The 20476-nt window shown below is 41.8% G+C and overlaps 2 protein-coding genes across 10 annotated transcripts in view; one reads left to right on the top strand and one right to left on the bottom strand.

The window, feature by feature from the left end:
• Window positions 1–9056, top strand: part of EIF4ENIF1 (eukaryotic translation initiation factor 4E nuclear import factor 1) — an 82443-nt gene extending 73387 nt beyond the window's left edge. For 5 of the 6 annotated variants that reach the window (XM_037817149.1, XM_037817150.1, XM_037817151.1 and 2 more), the window contains 7 exons: window positions 1232–1311; window positions 1630–1772; window positions 4475–4559; window positions 5630–5762; window positions 6906–7250; window positions 7524–7688; window positions 8275–9056. In XM_037817149.1, coding sequence (XP_037673077.1) covers window positions 1232–1311; window positions 1630–1772; window positions 4475–4559; window positions 5630–5762; window positions 6906–7250; window positions 7524–7688; window positions 8275–8516 — 1193 coding nt within the window. In that variant the 3' untranslated portion in view covers window positions 8517–9056. The remainder of the gene's footprint in view (window positions 1–1231; window positions 1312–1629; window positions 1773–4474; window positions 4560–5629; window positions 5763–6905; window positions 7251–7523; window positions 7689–8274) is intronic. The other variant, XM_037817152.1, reaches the window with a different exon arrangement.
• A 3830-nt stretch (window positions 9057–12886) lies between these two features.
• DRG1 (developmentally regulated GTP binding protein 1) overlaps window positions 12887–20476 on the bottom strand; it is a 172840-nt gene continuing 165250 nt past the window's right edge. For all 4 annotated transcript variants that reach the window (XM_037817169.1, XM_037817170.1, XM_037817171.1 and 1 more), the window contains 4 exons: window positions 15976–16106; window positions 14666–14833; window positions 14274–14396; window positions 12887–13189 (listed from right to left, as the gene is read on the bottom strand). In XM_037817169.1, the coding sequence (XP_037673097.1) occupies window positions 13090–13189; window positions 14274–14396; window positions 14666–14833; window positions 15976–16106 (522 nt within the window). In that variant the 3' untranslated portion in view covers window positions 12887–13089. The remainder of the gene's footprint in view (window positions 13190–14273; window positions 14397–14665; window positions 14834–15975; window positions 16107–20476) is intronic.

Genomic DNA, 20476 nt, shown 5'->3' with positions numbered 1-20476 from the left:
AGAGTAGTGGCTCTCTGCCAAGCTAGTAAGTTAGTAGATACTCAACTCCAAGAGGTTATTTAAATAGGTCTTGTAGCTAGTACAGAATGTGGCCAGAAGCAGCATTTCCCAGAAAGCTATCTTGGCAGAGTGTTTGCCCAGAATCCAATAATGCCTGTCAGCCACAGTAGCGTGGCTGGACCACATTAGACTGCCAGCCACTCCAGTTCCTGCCAGTCACACCTTGAGAGGGAGTTTGTGTGTTCTTTATGTAATTGTTAAAATTGTGATAACATATATAGCAAAATTTGCCACCATTTTTTTAAAAATGTACAATTCAGTGGCAATAATTAATTGTACAGTGTTGTGGTACCATCAATGCCATGTATTACCCAAACTTTTTCATCACCTCAAACAGAAATGCCATACCCATTAAGCATTAACGCCCCATTTCCCCTTCCCCCAGTAACTCCTAATCGTTCTGTCTCTGAATTTGCTTATTCTAGATAGTTCATGAGTGTGGAATCATACAATATTTATCCTTTTGTAACTGGTTTCACTTAATGTTTTCAAGGTTCATCCATGTTGTAGCATGTATCAAACATCATTCCTTTTTATGACTGAATATTCCATTGTATGACTAGACCTCATTTTGTTTATCCATTCATTGAGGGACACTTGGATTGTTCCCACCTGTTGGTACTTCTGAATGCTGCTATGAACATTCATGTATAAGTATCTGTTTGAGTCCCTGCTTTCAATTCTTTGGGGTATATGCCAGGTCATATGGTAGTTCTATTTATGTTTACTTTCTAAGGAACCTCCAAATTGTCTTCCACAATGCTTGCACCATTTTACATTCCCATCAGCACTGTACAAGAGTTCCAATTTCACCACTTCCATGCCAACACGTGTTATTTTTGTTTTTTAACAGTAGCCAGAGAAGCAGTTTTTTATATCTTCCCTTCCACAATCAGAGAGAGCAAGCGGTGTGTGTGAACCTCAGGGCACTGGTCTCGGCTTTGGTACCACCAGCTTTGTTACAATGGGCCAAGTCACTGGCTAGAAAAATTCCATCTCCCTGATAGAAGTCTGGGCTCTGAAAGAGATAAAACCAACAACCTAGTGAGGGAATCAGTGCTTCCCAAAAGAGATGGCATTCATAAAGAGTAGCACGCTTTAGTGATAAGGTCTCTCCTGATGCATGTGTGCGATCTTCACACCCACCGAGACTATTAACTTGTTCTGACAGGTTTCACCCCAGGGCCGCAGCCCCTGCTTGGAGATCCCTTCCAAGGCATGCGCAAGCCCTTGAGCCCTGTTGCAGCCCAGGTGAGGCCAAGCCCTCTCTCAAACTCAATTTGCTATTTGCTTTTCACTCTTACTGTTGCTTGTGGAATAGAAAATTGAATTGTTGCAATGCTTTGAAGTGGTTTTCAGCTATAATTCAAGCTCTGCAAAGACTACAAAATTGCTGAACAATTACAGTAATATTTAAACAGTTAAAATCCTGTTCAGGAAATGATAGCACAGTTTAGTCAGATTTGTAGCATCTTGATGTTTCTCAGCTGTGCCTAAGAGAGATGTTTGTAGAAAGTACGTTGGCTGTCTTTGTCCTTCTTGTCATCTTCCTCTGCCGCTTCTTTTTAGCAGATGAGCCAGCTAGAGTTGCAACAGGCAGCTTTGGAGGGGCTTGCCTTGCCGCATGACCTTACAGTGCAGGCAGCACACTTCTACCAGCCTGGTTTCGGCAAACCACAGGTGGACAGAACCAGAGATGGATTCAGAAACAGGTAAATTATTGATTCTGTGCATGTTGGGATTAGCAAATTAGTTTTCCTCAGATCATCAAATTAGTTATTTGCAGTTTTAATTCCTGTTGCACATGCCAATATGAACACCCCAAATGTTGTCAATAAAGACATGATAAAGGAAATATGATTGAATTCTACCATAGGGACATAGAATTTTCATCCAGTCATGGTTTTACTTAGATTGTTGATTTGTAAATTACTTTTCTTTGTTTCAGTTTGCTAACTGGTCACTGAAGGGATGCTGCCTGCCCAGTTTACCTCAAAATTGTTGGGAATAAATGTGTTTTAAAATTTTTTTACTTATACCAATTAGAGGATTCATTTTTATAAATATAACCCACATAACTCCTTATTTGTAGTCATGCTTATGAGAGAATGGAAAACAAAAGTCCACCAAGCTTCCTCCTCCACAGATTCCATGTTGAGTTATCAAATTGTTCCTCTATGGAGGTGGATTTGTTGATCAGAGATGTTAACAAGTAGATACTGACTTGACTTTGCTGTTCTTTTCACTAGTTGCAACAAATAGTAAAATGAACCGTAAGTTGGGGAGAAAAGGAAAAGACATAGCAATATTGTTGGGTTTTTATTGCAAGAAAAAACTGCATAAAACAAATGTGTAGCTTGTTAACCACCCAGAACCCTCTGGGTGTCCCACCCCATTCACACCCTGTTTCTCCCCCAGAAGTGACCACTGTCCAGCCTTTATAATCATTTTTTCAGAGTTTTATCACCCAAATGTGACCCCTAAACATTAGTTTAGTCCTACCTATATGAATACTTGGTAATTAGGACATATTTGTGTTTTGATGTCATTCTTAAAATTAACACATCAGTGCCTCAGTGTACTGCTTCAACTGGTTTTATATGTTGACAGTTTCAAAGTTACCTTTCCTAATCTTGTCCTGGGTTATACAGACGTCTGGGAACTGATGATGTATCAGTTTTCCAGTTAATACATCAGTTATTCTGGTTGCCTCAGATAGGTTTGCCTTCTTAACCTGGACCTGAGCTGGGTGCATTGAGACCGGGAGGAGACCCTTGCATACATCCATCCTATCTACAGGAACCCTTAGCTTAAACACAGAACTGGGGTGCTGAGCCCCTTCTACCTTCATTTCTCTCTATGCATAATGTAGCTAACTGATATCACTGACATGACTTGTGACTTTCAAAGCACTTTCAACATAAAACATTTTATATTGCTCTTGTCAACAGTCCTGTGAGGTAATGGGGTAAATGTATTTTACAGATACAGAAACTTAGGTATTAAAAATGTGACTTCCTTAAAACTAGCATGTAGACCCAAGTTGGTGTCAGTGGTGCCTTCATGTTTGGATCATGTTTTGCAGCTCTCTTACGTCCTCCAACAGACATGTCTTTCCCCTTTATTTATGTACTGATCACCTTCTAGCATATTATTTATTTATTGGCTCCCTGCCTACAGTGACCCCTTTCCACAAAACAGCTACAAGAATGTAATTTTCATGCAGGCAGAAATTTTTGTCTGTTTTCATTCATTACCATATTCCCAGCACCTAGAACAGTGCCTAGCATATAATACGCGTTCAGTTGTTTATCAGAGGGACTGAATGTGATAGGCCATGCAGAACTCCCAGCTTTTGGGTTCACCTTTTGGTCACTCATATATCACAGATCTGTATACTGCCCATGTTGTCACACTCAAGTGTGTCAGTGTGGCAGCATTGGAGTGTACCTGGTAAATCTGAAAAGAAGCCATGGGTTTAGGATCCCCATCTGCTTGTATTCAGAGAACTTCCAGAATCATTGACTATACTTGGCCTTTGGGATTTGCAGCATAAGGTGTGACTTGGCTGAAATGCACTAAAGCCAGTGAACAATGTAATTCTTTCTCAGTCTGTTTAATGCTTACATCAGCTGTCTCCTGTTTTCTTTCAAGTTAAGGGAGAATGAATAGAATGGCTGGAGGAGACTTGTTTTCCCATTCTATTTTGGCTGGCTTTTTCCTTTTGGGGGAGGCCTGGGATTAATCTTTAGTGTAGCTCAGGAGTGGTGGGGAATGCTGCGTACAACTTGTTCCTAAAATAGTTTAAATTCTAGTTCTGTTTGATTTAACTGTGTCTCACAGGTCATCAGGTCTATGGAAATGAGTATGATACGCTCCTGCCCTCTGGGAGCACAGCCTGGCCCACATAATGGATTACACCTCAGTGATGTTTAATCTACAAGTAAACCAGCCCTGGATAACCTTAGTCATTCCCAAGTCCCTGTACTTGTTCCTTCTACCTGAATCATCATCCTCCATCTTGCAGCTTATTGTTGGTCACCTCCAGCTTAAATTGTAGCCCCTTTTCCTGAGATGCTTCCCCAGAGTTCCTAGCAGTACAACAGGAGTGTCCTGTCATTTCCTCTACCCGTTTCCCAGTGCACCTTGTTGTTGCCTAATAACCACACGCCTTGGTTTGCCTTGGTTTTAAGTATTTCCCCCACTGGACTGAGAGCTCTTGGAAGGCCAAGACCATGCTTCATTAAGCTGTTGTCACTTCTCGGAGCTTAGTCTGTGCTTTTGCTAAATGCTTGGGAACCTGAACTAGATAAGGGAAAGATATTAAAAATTCCTAGGGTGCGCTTGTGAATCAAATTTTAGGACTTGGGGTTTGAGCAGCTTGGAGTTCACTCTATACTTGGTTTATTCACAGGCAACAACGAGTGACCAAATCGCCAGCACCTGTGCACCGAGGGAATGCCTCTTCCCCTGCCCCCGCTGCCTCCATCACAAGCATGGTCAGTGACCTCTGCTTTTGTGAAGACCTTTAGGCTTCTCCCTCTTTGGTTGTGCCTTTGTTTTTCCATTTTGTACCCCCAAAAGGTCCTTAAGTGCCTTCCACAGGAATAACTGATTGCCAGTTTATTTATTAAGTCTTTCCCTTTCAGGACAGTCTAACTGTTAGCATTCTAGTGGAGCCCCTACATTAGAAAGTGTATTCCAGTAGATAAATGGGCACAGGCCAGGGCATACAAGTGATGTGGTATGTACAGACAATGGGGGAAAGACTAGGTTGGAAGGGCGGGAGACAAGGCTGGAAAGGCTGGCAGGGGTAGGGTCATGGGGAGTTAGAATCATACCTCTATGATAGGAACTAAAGGCTGAGACAAAGGGGTTTGATTATTTGTGGTAACAGTCAGGTGTTACAGCTACTGCTGTGTGCTTCAAGACCTCAAGGGCCTTCACACTTAGCAGCGTAAGCTTGGGGAGGAACATCAAGGATTTGGAGTTTAATGAGAAAAGGCACATACAAAACAAAATAACCAAAGTAGATATAGTGGAGGGAGAGGAACAAATGACCATAAATGGTGAATCCTAATGGCTAAGATCAATAAGATAATTTGTGAACTTTCTGGTAGCCCAGGTAAGAAGGAAAATATTAGGAGTATGGAGTAACTTCAGTTCTGAGGTTGCGCCTGAAATGTCCTTTGCCAGATGGAGAGCTGTTGCTCCAGGGTATCCTCCTGGCCAAGCTCTCCACCTTTTTCCCAGCCTAGTCCCAGGCTGGGGGAATGGCTGAAGGAGGTTAAAGCCCAAGGCTTTAACTACTTTTATGGTAGAACTAAATCTAGGTGTTGATGAAAGTAATCTGAGTTGTGAGCAAGGGAACACACTGCCTTACTGTTTGCCCGATGCTGTCTGTTTTCCTTTAGTAGCTAGAGACCAGAACATTGGAGTTGGCCTCTACTCCCACAAAGCCGAGAGGGGGCATGCTTCAGCTTACTGAGCAGCTTGGCCAGTTAATCCTGGGTTGATTAGGGTAAGGCACTTAGAGACTGTCTTAATGCTAAATCATTTTTCTCTGCAGCTTTCTCCTTCCTTCACCCCTACCTCAGTGATTCGTAAGATGTACGAGAGCAAAGAGAAAAGCAAGGAAGAGCCAGCATCTGGAAAAGTGACTCTTAGTGACAGCAAAGACGACACTCAGAAGGCCAGTGAAGGTACTACAGAGCCGTCTGGGGTACACTGCCCAAGGATGTATGTGGTGGAGAGAAATGGGCCTGAGCTGACGCCTGACCTGATTCTCTGCAAAGCCCTGGGCAAGACCCCTGGCTGCCTAGACCATGCTTCTGTGCCTGACAGTAAGAAGGACTGGACCAACTGGCAGTCACCTAGCCAATCAAAATTCTAACCAATCTAATAGTGGTATGAAGGCTAGTTTTAAAACAGGATCCTTATTTAGGTTTCAGAGTTAAATTAGTTGGCAAATTAATGTAGTTCAACCAGTTTTACTTCTAAAAGATTCTCTCCAGTCTGTGCAGATTAAGTGTATGACAGATCTGTTTGTGCAGGGGGTGAACTATATAGGAGGTGTGACAGCCTTGTAGAATTTCATAGAAAATGAGTTGGGATTATGAAGGACATGGTGACACAGATCCTACCAAGTTAGGACTTAGACTGGTAGAGTAATTGTTCTGTATTGAAGACTTCTGAAAAAGAATGGCAGAAATCCTGTTGGTCCTGCTAAGTAGGTAGTTCAGGCTTCTCCACTAGACTGTGATTGCTGTTTAAGTTTACTGCTGATTTGATTAATTTGCATAATTTTACACTTATTTGATTTTCCCCTTGATCTAAAAGGTATGTTAATCCAAATCAACTGTTTAGAACAAGACCAGCCCTAACAAAAATCCAGGCCACAGCCAGATGGGCAGATTGGGGTACCTAACTGAGTTAGACCAAAGACCTGATGTGCCAGGGTTACTTATCCATAGCTATTCCTGGGTTGGGAAGATCATAAGATTACAAACTTAAGAGTTGTGGCATTTAGAACTTCAGAGCCTTTCGATTTTTCAACATATAGCAAAAATACTTTGTTCCAGGAAGGAGCTGAAGACCAGAAAACTTGGTCTAATCCCATCTCTGTCCCAAAATGCCCTGGGACCTTGACTCACAATCTGTCTTCTGGGTTAAAGCCAGTTTATAAGGTAATTGATGGTTGCTACCATGCAGACCTCTAAACTTGTTGAGGGGGACCAAAAAAGAATTGTGAGTTTTTAAAAAATGAGATTTATTGGACCTTAGGGAGGCCAAAGTGTTTGGTAGGTTTGCCAATACCAAAATATCCTCTGTTTGGATCCTTACAGATGACCTCCTGTCATCCAACTCTGTGCCCAACGCTGATAGAGACTCTTCTCCCACTACAAATCCCAAACCGTCAACACTGCAGCGGTCTTCGTGTTCCACCCCACTGTCCCAGACCAACCGTTACACCAAAGAACAAGATTATCGACCTAAAGCAACTGGGGGAAAAACCCCCACCTTGGCTTCCCCAGTTCCAGGAACACCTTTTCTCCGCCCTGTCCACCAAGTTCCCCTCGTCCCTCATGTACCAATTGTTCGGCCTGCTCACCAGCTTCACCCAGGCTTGGTCCAAAGGATGCTGGCCCAGGGAGTACATCCACAGCATCTTCCAAGTTTGCTCCAAGCTGGTGAGTTTTTAACCTGACGTAACAACAGGTGCTGGCACTGATGAAGTGTTGTATAGTGGGAGGTTTTCATCCCCAGAAAGATATTAGATTCATCTAAATAGTGGATGTGGGTTCAACACAATCCATCTCTTAGTTCACTAAAAGATTAGGAACCTAGCTCGAGCATCCTTGAGTCTTAATAAACTTCCATATCAGCAAAACTACAAATTCAAGTTTAAAAATTTCCAAGAATGTTAAGACTCTTCTCAGCAGTTTCTTCTGTCTGCCCGACAGGTGTACTTCCTCCAGGGATGGACCTGACTCATTTACAGGGAATATCGGGCCCAATCCTGGGTCAACCCTTTTACCCTTTACCTGCCGCTAGCCACCCTCTCCTAAACCCTCGTCCCGGGACACCTCTGCATCTGGCAGTGATGCAACAGCAGCTACAGCGCTCAGGTAGGCTCAGGAATGGGCTGGATAGATGTGAAGCTTTTAGGACCGGTTTCCAGTACAGGGGATGGATTGACAGTGATGAATCATCACTCTTTTAACTTGTCCTAGCAGGAAGGCTGGTTTAAGGGTAAGGGTGCAGTCGAGCAAAGACTAGGATAATATGAGTCAGCCTCTATGGGATTTGGGGTCACTCTGCCTGCACAGGCAGTAGGAGAGCCAAGTGTGCACTAGCTTTGTTGTCCTTTGCCTCTTAGGAGCAAAGGCTGAGAATCTAATGAAGGTTCATCATAGGCCTGCTCAGGGTAGATGCCTTCTGTAATGTGGCTGCTTGCCATGGCAATTAGTGGTCATGTCATCCAGGATGGGCTCTCAGTAGTGATGGCTTCTGAATACCTTAGCTTTCCAAGATACTTCCTTTAACTGGCTTTGCTGGCATTTTACAAAGGAGTTTCCCAAAGAAACCCTAGAGTAAATCCTCTGGTAGCCTTCTGTTTGGGATGTTATGTATGTTTGAGTGAAGCAGGGCCTGGTATAGAACTACTTCCTCTCTCACCCTCTAAATGATAACCCTTCTTTCCTATCTCTGCAGTTCTGCATCCTCCAGGCTCTGGTTCCCAGGCAGCAGCTGTCAGCATTCAGACGACCCCCCAGAATGTACCCAGCCGGTCAGGCCTGCCCCATATGCACTCTCAGCTGGAGCACCGCACCAGCCAGAGGAGCAGCTCCCCCGTGGGCCTTGCCAAATGGTTTGGCTCGGATGTGCTGCAGCAGCCCCTGCCCTCCATGCCCGCCAAAGTCATCAGTGTAGATGAACTGGAATACCGACAGTGAGCAGGGCAGGCATGCTCTCCTAAACCTGGACCTATGGTGACACTCAAGTCAGAACTCACTCTGCTTCATCATCCCGGGTGGTTTACAGGCTGTTGCTTTGGAGCACTCTGTGAGAAGCTGTTTGGGGGCCTTTAGAATGCCCATGCACCTGCTGTGGTCTGCATTATGATGGAAGGATCTCTTAACCAATCGTGTGGAATCTACGTGGTCTGAATGCAGGATGCACATTATTGATAACCCTGGAAACAGTCTTTCTTTTTTGTAAGATATGTGAATGAAGTGTCGGTGTCTTCACCTAGAGGTGGCACCTAAGGGTTCTTCTGAAGAAATAAATGTATAGACCCTTATGTACAGACCTGTGTATAAACACCTTTTGTATATACATATAGGATAGCTTTTTTGAACTTATACAGCTGTACATAAAAGTAGCTGGTATTAGTTAAGCCTGTGTCAAGTTTGGATTTTTTTCACTTGTACATTTGGGACATTTTTTTTTTCTTTTGGTTGATTAAAGTTGCATATGCTAAGTGTGTGAATGAAGCAAATGGCATTATTGTGTTTATTTTTTCTTGAATCCCTTCCAACCAGCTCTCCCTTGGCCATGAGGCTCAGTAGGTTCCTTGAAGAAACTGAAGCTTTCATTTTTCTTTAAAACTCATTGTACTCTTCATGTCATTAAAAGGAGCAGTCTATGGCCTTCTTTCTTGAGCCTTAAAGACTCAAATGGGCCTGCTGAGTTGAGGCTGGGCTGACCAGATAAGCAGTCTTACAGCTAATACCAGTATGTTTATAATATACAATTTCTAAGACTATACTCACCTAGTGAAAATAATGTCTTCGTTGGGGAATCATTTATATGGTAGTTTCTCTCATTCTTCCAAGTGCAAACAAATCTACATTTACTGGGCCAAAAGCCAATAGGTTTGTTTTTTTGTTTTGTTTTGTTTTTTTGGCACTTGTGTTTCGCCAGCTCAGAATCCTCACAGGGAAAAATGGGGACTCAGAGTTCTGATTCAATCCATTAGTTTCATTTTTTTTTCATACAGAATTTCTCTCAAGACTCTGAATCTTATGTTAACTGACACCTTGTGTTCTGTACCTCATTCCTTAGTTAACAATTTTCATTATTCACCTTAACCACATAAACAACATTGAAGAAAATGATTCTAAGAGAATACCAGAATCTTGAGTGCCTTTTCCTGACTGAAGGTTTTTTGGTCCTAGTGATCTAAGGTGATGATACCTATTTCTCAAGTTAATTTGCCTGAGTTCTTGATATTTTCCACTTAGGGCCATAAAAGCTCATTTGACTTCATACTGGATGATAATATCATGAGGCTATTCTCTGATACACAAGTGAAGGCAGATGGTGGGATTTTGACTGCACAAGTAAGACAGCTGAGCATTGTGAGGAAGTTGGCTATAAACCTGGAGCTACTCACCCTGCCCTATACTTCCAGCAACACAGGAAACAACAGGACACCTTTCAAAAAAACCTGGCTTTGTGGACTGAGCATGAGGTCTCTCTTCCTAGTAATTTCCTTACATTATTAGCCCTCTGCACTGTTCATTCTGTGTTGACTCCAGCTTCAGAAATAAGACTGCTTAGAATTCTTGCAAATGCTTTTTACCATAGATGGAAGCTGGAAAGCCAGTCCCAAGTGATAGTGGCAGAACACAGATGCCTGAATCCAGTTCCACTTTTCTTGTATTGTCTACTTTCACTTATTTCCCCTTCATGTTGGACCAACAGTAGGGGATGTAGGAAGGGGAGGGTTGGGTTGGAGCTGCCAGTAAAGGCTTCCTTTACAGGCTAGAAGCTTTGTGGGGCACCAAGCAAAGGGCACAGCCATCAGTGACTGCTGAGGCAGCACCTGAAGGGAATAGGAAGCGTTGCTAAGAATATCAGAGCAGAACCTGGACATACAGATTTTAGCAAAACTATTCTAGTGTATGTGATGGACTGGAGGTGGGAGGAGCAAATGACGCTAATACAGTCCTACCAGGAGAAAAAAGCCTGGTTAACAGTAAGGGCAGAGAGGAAGTGACATCTCAGCCAACAAGAGGTTATCTTTGGAGCAACTTTGGGAAATCTAGCAGTCATCAGACTGGAGTTCAGAAGCAGTCAGGTTTGGAGGGATGTGCTATATAAAGGTTAAGAGAAGTTAAGGATGTGGAAGGAATTCGCATAAAGAAAAACAGCAGAGGGCCATAGAGAATCTTAGGGGAAACCTACCATTAAGAAGAGGGGGTAGGTGAGAGAGGAAAGAACGGTACTGACTAAAGGAAGTAGTTGAGTACATAGTGCTTGGGAGGTAGCGTTCCTTCAAGAGACAGCTACTGAGTGTCTTATAAGCCAGGCTCTATATTAGGAGGGAAGTCAAGTCCACTGGCCCTCTTTGTGAATGCCAGAGACAAACACAAACAATCCAGAATGGAGATAATTTACAGGGGTAAAACCTGTGATTCTGTAATAATTCCATTCCCTTTACCAACGATTGGTTCAGGAATGGGTATGTCACCCAATTTAGACCATGAGATATGAGGACTGGCACTTACATTAAATGGCTTCTCAAAAAGAAGATTCAGCCCTCTGGATGCTGGATATAAAAAGCCTGGGACTGCAGCAGATAGTTTGTGACTGTGAGGCAAGCCAGCCGCCCACCAAAGCCTACAAACTGAAGTAAACAGAGTCCACTCCTCCCATTGCAAGCAGTAAGGGCCCACAGATTGGGGGTGGCAGGGTGCCAAATGACAGAAGTGAGGCCTATTTCAAACTGATCCTGAAGCCCTGGATAAACTGGATTTCAGCAACCTTCAGCCACCAACATCCTGGCAGTGCTAAATGTTTGCTCAATGTAAGTGGATTTTGACCAAAAACACTAAATGATCTGACTCGACAGCAAATCTTGCTGGAAATCCCACAGCCCAGAAAGCCAGTGTTTCTCTGCAGAGTTGGGGCAGGCTTTAGATCATGATCTAGTCTCTATCATGAATGCATTAGTGATATCAAAGTCTGTATCCTGAAAGTAGACCAGGATACCAGGCCTGAGGGGCTTATCTGCTGGGTCTGTGGATAGGGCTAATCCCAAACTCCAGGAACACTATCACAGGGAAACAAATCCGTCACTAGGGCAGCAGAAGGAACAAGCACTGGGCAAAGGCCAAGAATGTGAATAATCCCACATCTCAATACCTTACAACCTGCTAGAAGCTCCAGCTCACCTCATTTAAAATCAAACTCTCCTTCTTTCTTCAAACCAGTTCCTCTTCCTAATTCTTTCAGAGAGTACCCTCTTCTGTCATCCCTGAGACCCATACTGAAATAATTTGACTTCTCTTCCTCCAAAGAGCAAGTCAGTTGGGTTACCAGGTTTAGATTTCTCCCCTGTACCTATGTGCACACACCTTCCCTCTGCCCATGTCACTGGCCCAGCCCACCATACCAAGAATTTTGCCAATCAGTTTCCCATTATCAGACCATCCCCTTAAAATTCCCTTTATCCTGGCCCAACACCTCTGTTCCTCAGAATCATCTTTCTCAAGTAGTCCTGACCCCACCCTTCCTCCTAATCTAATCTCCCACCTCCACACATGTACACACAAACCTTCTGTTCTGATCACACTGGTTGCCTCATTTGCAATGTTCTGCCTCCATGACTTCACCCAGGTTATGTGGTTGAGGCCAGGACTGCCATGGGAGCTCAAGCAGAAAGACTGGGCTACAGGGAAGGAGACACTTAGCAGCCCAACTGGCAGCATCGTTCAGCATAACATTCAACCCAGTATTAATGATGTAGAGCTGTGCTCTGACTAGGGCAGGCAGGGAGCCCAGGAAGGGAAAAGGGTCTAGCGACAAGAGCCAATGTTCGAGGGCTTCTTTGCTAGATACTGTGCTAAACAATTTACAAGTACTATCTCCCTTACTACTAACAAGCACCACCCTAGAAGATAAGTGCTATTACTATCTCCATGGTATTTGAGAAAATAGGCTCAGAGAGGCTGAGTAGTTTGTTAAGGGTTCCACAGCAAATTGTGGGCCTGAAATTCAAACCCTAATCTGTCTATCAGAGTACTTTATTCAAAAGCCACATTCCCAAAATGGGCTAATCTTGGAGGGAATAATCAAGTCTTTCCTCTCTGAAATATCATTTAGGAAAGATCACTGAAAAGACTGACAGCCACATTTAGTTAGAAGGGTTTCCCCTGACTAATCAAGATGTTACATGTCACATTTTTGTTCATTTCATACACAAAAGCAAGCTCCCAAATGCCCAATCCTGCAACTGCCTCACTGTACATATCCTCCTTTCATTCAGTCCATCTCAAAACAAATTCTCACACTGACACATGAACTGCACGCAGCCGGATGGCGAACCAGGTCCTTTATGCAGTTCAACATATAAAGTGACGCCAAGATAAGAAGAGAGACGCTCCAGTTTAGGTACCTCCATCTCTCTCCCCTAAATCCTGACCAAGCAGCAGCTAAAGCCAAGAAGGGGCATGTCATAGGGTGCTTGTTCATGGGGAAAGCTGCTGCAGTTGGCCCAGCCATTGGGGAAAAGGAAAGGTTTCACTTCTTCACAATCTGAATGACATCCTCGTCCTCCAACGTATGGTCTTTACCCACTTTCTGAGGATTGTGCTTCACAGACAGACCCCAGACCAGAGCACTGAGAATGGAAGGAAAAAAAAGAACAATCAGTGGAAATGATAATCTAGCCTCTGTCCTATCGTCTGCTCAGATTTAGCATCCCAGCTCTTAGGAGCCACAGGCCTGCCAATAACCAAAGTCCCCTCTCCAAGCCTCAAGCAACACGCTTTGGCTCCCCCAGCAGTGTACCACAGTGGACCCTTCTGCATATAAGGTGGCAAACACTTTTGGAAATTGTGTGCTTCCTCTTTCCCAGAGCCAGATGTAAGAGGAAAAGGCATAAATAAGCAGTGTAAGGGGCCTAGTTTAGAATGAAAAGGACAAAATATGTGCTTGTTACAGAGAAATACCCTGGAATAATTCAGATCAGAGATGGTTTCTTACAGCTATAAAGTCAGTTATAGACTGTTAACAGAATACTCCGTTTTTATGTATCTACTGAAACCATGAGTAGGAAGTAATTAGAAATACCAGGTCTCTCTGCTTCAACCATGCTAGGAAAATCTTCCCTCTCTATCAAGACACCATAATTGAAATGTCCTCCTGATTTCTTAGAAATCAGTAGCAAAATGAAGGCATTTTGTACCCACGGGCTACCTTAAACTAGAAAACTACATTTTAACAAACATACTCAATGCCTACAGTACAGTCAGTGCCTCCAATTTTGTTGATGGCAATGTAAACTGGCTCAGTCCTTTCAGAAACAATGCATCAATAAATATCAAAAGCCATTAATAATCACTAATCCTACTTTTAGAGCAAAGAAATAAAAGGGGAGAGGTTTGTGCTTGAAGCCTAGAAAACTAGAGTAGCAAACAGTAGGATAAATGATAAATACAAAACATGTAACACAAGAGAAACAGTTACATGGTAAATGAAGGAAAGTTGGGGCCCCCTACACTTTAACCCTCCCACCTGAAGAGGTTCCTGGAGCACTTCCTGCTCCAAATTGACATGGCTTTAAGAAGACACCGCTGAGTTCTAACCAAGCAAGCATTTCAGCAGCCTCCCTGCCACCTAGTTTCTTTAAAGCTATCCTAATAATTCCAGCTAATGGAATAAGCTCACGGGGAAAAGGAGGCACCACTTGCCCATATACTTACTATTTAAATTCTTTGATAAGATTTTTGTGAATCTTCATGCAGAAGTCCTCCACTGTGGTCCTGGAGTCAGGCAGCACCACCGGAGATGTGTAGTCTGGTAACTGGCCTTTGGGTTTGGTGTAACTAGAATAAAGGGATCAGAGATTGTCTTCTTTTTAGGAAATGTTTCATGCTTTGAAAGCAAACTCATCTTCCATCACCCCTGAGAAAATTAGTTCAGGACAACCTCCAGCCCAAGGAAGACAATGCCCTCAATATGGCCAAGCAGATGATAGGAACTAATTTTTTTAAAACTCCCGAAAGAGATTTTGTTAATGAACTACAATGGGTATCATTTTAGGAGAGTCTGGTTTAAATCCTACAGCATTATTACCCTAATCACAGAGACTTACATCCTTACTAGTTTCAAATAATCCCAGATCTTTTCCAACAGATCATCAAAATTCCAGCGGTGGTGGGCAGAGATGGGGACGCAGTGAGGTACCTTATAGATGATATCCAATTCCTCAATGGAGATTTGATCAATCTTATTTAACACATAGATACAGGGGATATACACTCTACAGAAGAGGAAGAAAAACAGCATTAGCCTGGAGCTGTCAACAAGACTGTCAGCCTGATTATCAGCACCCCCTCTACCAGGACCCCAAGTCAGAGGCTCTCTAAAAGCTCAAAAAGGTGGCTTTCTATCAAAATAAGGTAGGAAGTCCAAAAAGTAAACTATGGATTGAGAAGTAACAAAACTCAGGCTCTGGTCTTAGTCATGCAGCTAATTACTGAGAGCATGCAACAGTAGAAAGAACACAAGTTTAGCATCACAGACTGCTTCTAATCTCAGTTCTGCTACTTTCTATATAGGTGTTCCTGGACAAGTTACTTAACACCTCTCTCAGAGTTAGTTTCCTCAAGTTGTGATAAGAATTTCAGGAATGTAGGCATACTTGTTAACAATATATTTCATAATTTTTAAAGACTTAAAAAAAAATTTAAACATAGCATTTAATCAGGTCACATTCCAAGAGTTCAATCAATATGGCAGTTATGGTTACTAACAATTAGGCACACCACAACTTCTCAGCCTTGTTGCCTCACCTGTAAAATGTCTAACTCAAAGCACTGCCTTTTGTCTTCAAATGAGGATAAAATAAATCCATCTAACAAACAGGAACAAATGAATAGGAAAGCAACTAGAAAATGTTATATCCAAATGCCAGGAATAATTTTTAAAGTGCTTAAAATTATTAAAATATTAATAATAGTAATAATGGGATAGGATTTCAGCTATGTACTCTTAGGTTGGAGAGAACAGACACGGCTGGACCTGCTCTGAGTTCTGTACGGCAGGTTATAGGATTTCTCAGAAATATATGTATTTCTCAGATGAATTAATTCTGGGACAGCACAGTGAAAACCTACTCTCTTCACCAGTTACATGATACAGAGCTTAGGGGACAGCCTAGTTCACAGCAAATAACTGAAATGAGGGACCTGATTATCATAATCAAATTTCAAAGCAAGAAAGAATGTTAGAAATCAAGACCAACTCCTCATTTTATAGCTATAGAATCCAGAGTCCACTATTATTTGAAATAGCACAACTGGAGTTAGACTCAGTGTCTGCTATACTCGAGATCCAATGCTGCTACCATTATAAGACTACAAACTCAAACTCAGGGCCCAGGCTGCACACTCAAGTCAGTACCTGTTTCCTTCCACCACATCAATGAGGTCATCAGCTGTGGCATCACTACGCAGAGTCACATCAGCATTATGAATTTTGTATTCAGCCAAGATGCTCTTCACAGTTTCAGCATCCAGCTCACTTTGAGGACACTAAATGTCAGGCCAAGAAGACAATGAATGGGTCAGAGAGCAAAAGACTCAACAAAAGTACCTATCCACATAGCTGGATAATCCTAGCAAAGGTTCAAACTCATTTTTAAAGACTGTTAAATGGGATGAGAGTTTTAGTAGGAAACACTAAAAAACTTAAAAAGCTGAGAGTATATGGGAATTCTGTACCATTTGCATGATTTTTCTGTAAACCTACAACAGCTCTATTAAAAAAAATCTTAAAAAAAAAAAAAAAAGCTTAGAAAGCCTTCTAAGCTCAAAGAAAGGAATCTTGAATGCCAAAATATCAAATATTATGACAGGATAATGGAAAAGATCTTTGGGCAGGACACCTGCAAGTCATGAGGTTTGTACTATTTTTCCAACTGTCCTATATGTTTGAAATTATTTCAAATAAAAAGTTAATAAAAAAATAAACTGTACCAGTCAAATCATCTGGACCTCTAGAATGTTAAATTTAGTGGGAAATTCTCAGTTCTCAATTATATGACCTAGAAGAAGCATTTGACAGAAATGATCACACCCTCATCTGAAACATTCTTTACTTGGCTTCCAGCATTCCAAACTTCTTCCAGTTTTCTTTCTTCCTCTTTGTCAGCCAAGTCTTACTTGCTGATTCTTCTCATCTCCCAACCCCTAATTACTAGTAGGACCAGGGCTCAATCCCTGAACCTCTTTTCTTTTCTATTTATACTCACTTCCTTAGTGATCCTCCTAGGCTCATGGGTTTAAAGCTGAGGACCACCAAATTTAACTCCAGCTGAGACCATCCCTCTGAACTCCAGACTTAAATGCCTACTTGACAGTAACACTTGGATATCTAACTGACACATCAAACTTAATATCCTGATCTTCCCCTCCCCTCCAAACCTATTCTTTCCAAAATCCTGTCATTTCCGTTAATGACAGTACAGTTTTCTAGATCAGGATAAAAAACTTGTAGTTATCTCGGACTCTCTTTCTCTCACAACCCACTTTCAATCCATCTTTAATTCCTATTGGCTGCTTTCAAAATCTTTCCAGAATCAATAATGTCTCACCTGCACTGTTACTACTCTGGTCTAAGCATCATTTCTTGCCTGGATTATTGCAATAACCCCATGAATAGTTTCTCTGCTTCTACACTTAACACATTTCCGCTTATTTTCAACACAACTGGCAGAATGAAGCCATTAAAACCTAAGTAAATCATGTTTACTCCATGGATCAGAGCCTGTTACCCATTTCCTACAAGGTAAAAGCATATGACTTCATTTTATTAATCTATACAGGTTAATGTAATATCTGGATACATTCCAGAGTATTTGGCGCAGAAAATTAAAAAGAATTTGCAAAGTCCCCTTTAGGGATTGGGGAAAAATGTGGAACTATTAAACTTCTCCATCTGGGGAATTCCTGATATTCTTTCAAGCATTTAAGTCTCCCAATTTAATAAATCAAACCCTCAATCTTCAGGCTTGCCCTTGTAAAACTTATCTCTCAAGCCTGGACCCAACACTAAGGTATTGAAAAGATCTTCTTGACCAAAAGGGGGAAGAAAGATGAAACAAAATAAGGTTCCAGTGGAAGAGAGATTTCAAATGGAGTCAAGAGGTCACTCCGGAGGGCATTCTTATGCACTATATAGATATCACTTTTTATTTTTTAGTGTTGGAATGGCTAGAGGGAAATACCTGAAGCTGTGAAACTGCAACCTAGTGACCTTGATTCTTGAAGATGATAGTATAACTACATAGCTTGCGCAGTGTGACTGTGTAAACCTTGTGGCTTGCACTCCCTTTATCCAGTGTATGGCAGATGAGTGGAAAAATGGGGACAAAAATTGGAATGAATAATAGGGTGGGATGGAAAGTTTTGGGTGTCCTTTTTTGCTTTTCTTTTTATTTTGGAGTAAGGAAAAGGTTCAAAAATTGATTCTGGGGATGCAAGCACAAATATGATGATGCTGTGAATAACTGTACCCTGTGGATGACTGCAGGATGTGTGAATATATCTCAATTAAACAGTATTTAAAAAAAGTAAATGAACAATGAGGGGAGGAGGGGAATGGGATGTTTCAGATGTTTTTGTTTTTTGTTTTTTTTTTTTATCTGTTCTTCTTGGATTATTTTTCCCCCTTCCTCAATTGCTCTCTATTGCTAGTTCCCCTACATTCTACATTATAAACCATTTGTTTTATATTTTTCAAAGTTCACATTAGTGGTAGCATATAATATTTCTCTTTTTGTGCCTGGCTTATTTCGCTCAGCATTATGTCTTCAAGGTTCATCCATGTTGTCATGTGTTTCACGAGATCGTTCCTTCTTACTGCCGCGTAGTATTCCATAGTGTGTATATACCACATTTTATTTATCCACTCATCTCTTGAAGGACATTTGGGTTGTTTCCATCTCTTGGCAATTGTGAATAATGCTGCTATGAACATTGGCGTGCAGATATCTGTTCGTGTCACTGCTTTCCGATCTTCCGGGTATATACCGAGAAGTGCAATCGCTGGATCGAATGGTAGCTCTATTTCTAGTTTTCTAAGGAACTGCCAGACTGACTTCCAGAGTGGCTGAACCATTATACAGTCCCACCAACAATGAATAAGAGTTCCAATTTCTCCACATCCCCTCCAGCATTTGTAGTTTCCTGTTTGTTTAATGGCAGCCATTCTAACCGGTGTTAGATGGTATCTCATTGTGGTCTTAATTTGCATCTCTCTAATAGCTAGTGAAGCTGAACATTTTTTCATGTGTTTCTTGGCCATTTGTATTTCCTCTTCAGAGAACTGTCTTTTCATATCTTTTGCCCATTTTATAATTGGGCCTGTACTGTACTATTGTCATTGAGTTGTAGGATTTCTTTATATATGCAAGATATCAGTCTTTTGTCAGATACATGGTTTCCAAAAATTTTTTCCCATTGAGTTGGCTGCCTCTTTACCTTTTTGAGGAAATTCCTTTGAGGTGCAGAAACTTCTAAGCTTGAGGAGTTCCCATTTATCTATTTTCTCTTTTGTTGCTTGTGCTTTGGGTGTAAAGTCTAGGAAGTGGCCGCCTAATACAAGGTCTTGAAGATGTTTTCCTACATTATCTTCTAGGAGTTTTATGGTACTTTCTTTTATATTGAGATCTTTGGTCCATTTTGAGTTAATTTTTGTGTAGGGGGTGAGGTAGGGGTCCTCTTTCATTCTTTTGGATATGGATATCCAACTCTCCCAGCCCCATTTGTTGAAAAGACCATTATGACTCAGTTCAGTGACTTTGGGGGCCTTATCAAAGATCAGTCGGCCATAGATCTGAGGGTCTATCTCTGAATTCTCAATTCGATTCCATTGATCTATGTCTATCTTTGTGCCAGTACCATGCTGTTTTGGCAACTGTGGCTTTATAATAAGCTTCAAAGTCAGGGAGTGTAAGTCCTCCCACTTCGTTTTTCTTTTTTAGAGTGTCTTTAGCAATTCGAGGCATCTTCCCTTTCCAAATAAATTTGATAACTAGCTTTTCCAAGTCTGCAAAGTAGGTTGTTGGCAGATGTTCTTTTTTATTTTAATTTTTGTTTTATTTTCTGGACTAATGAAAATGTTCAAAGTTTGACTGCGGTGATGAATGCACAACTATGAGACGATACTGTGAATAATCTGATTGTACACTTTGAATGAGTGTATGTTATGTGATTATGTCAATAAAATTGCATTAAAAAAAAACTTACCTCTGCAATGGCAAAGCTAGGCCTGCATGTATTTATGCCTTAGAGTCACCCCCAGAAAACCTCTTTTGTTGCTCAGATGTGGCCTCTCTAAGCCAACTCTGCAAATACTCACTACCCTCCCTCTACATGGGACATGACTCCCAAGAATGTTAAGTCTACCTGGCAATGTGGACATGACTCCCAGGGATGAGCCTTGCCCTGGCATTGTGGAAGTAAGAATGTCTTCTTGACCAAAAGGGGGAAAAGAAATGGAATAAAATACAGTTCTGGTGGCTAAGAGATTTCAAATAGAGTCGAGGGGTCATTCTGGAGGTTAGTCTTATGCAAGCTTTAGCCAGATACTGCAAACTACCACAGTATGCCAAGTTCCAACCAAGAGTATTCCTGAAAACCCTAGGGAATGCTCTGGGATCTATCTAAGTCTCTATAAAAGATTTTCTTGGTAAGTTTATTTTTTCAGAAAGTTAAGGCCTCCAGATTGATCCCATGTCAGATAAGCCCTGAAACCCAGAGATACCAGTCTCTCCAAGAACGTCAACCAGTTTCATTCCTCTACCCCACAAGGTCAACACCCCTTTCCAGTAAAAAGAAGTTAAAATGGTCATTGCCCAGATATCCCTGAAGATTTAGAGAATGATCAAATGAGAGGGAGG

This window comes from Choloepus didactylus, chromosome 23, assembly GCF_015220235.1.
Source record: "Choloepus didactylus isolate mChoDid1 chromosome 23, mChoDid1.pri, whole genome shotgun sequence".
Classification (NCBI taxonomy): domain Eukaryota; kingdom Metazoa; phylum Chordata; class Mammalia; order Pilosa; family Megalonychidae; genus Choloepus; species Choloepus didactylus.
This window is presented reverse-complemented; position numbering and strand designations above follow the sequence as displayed.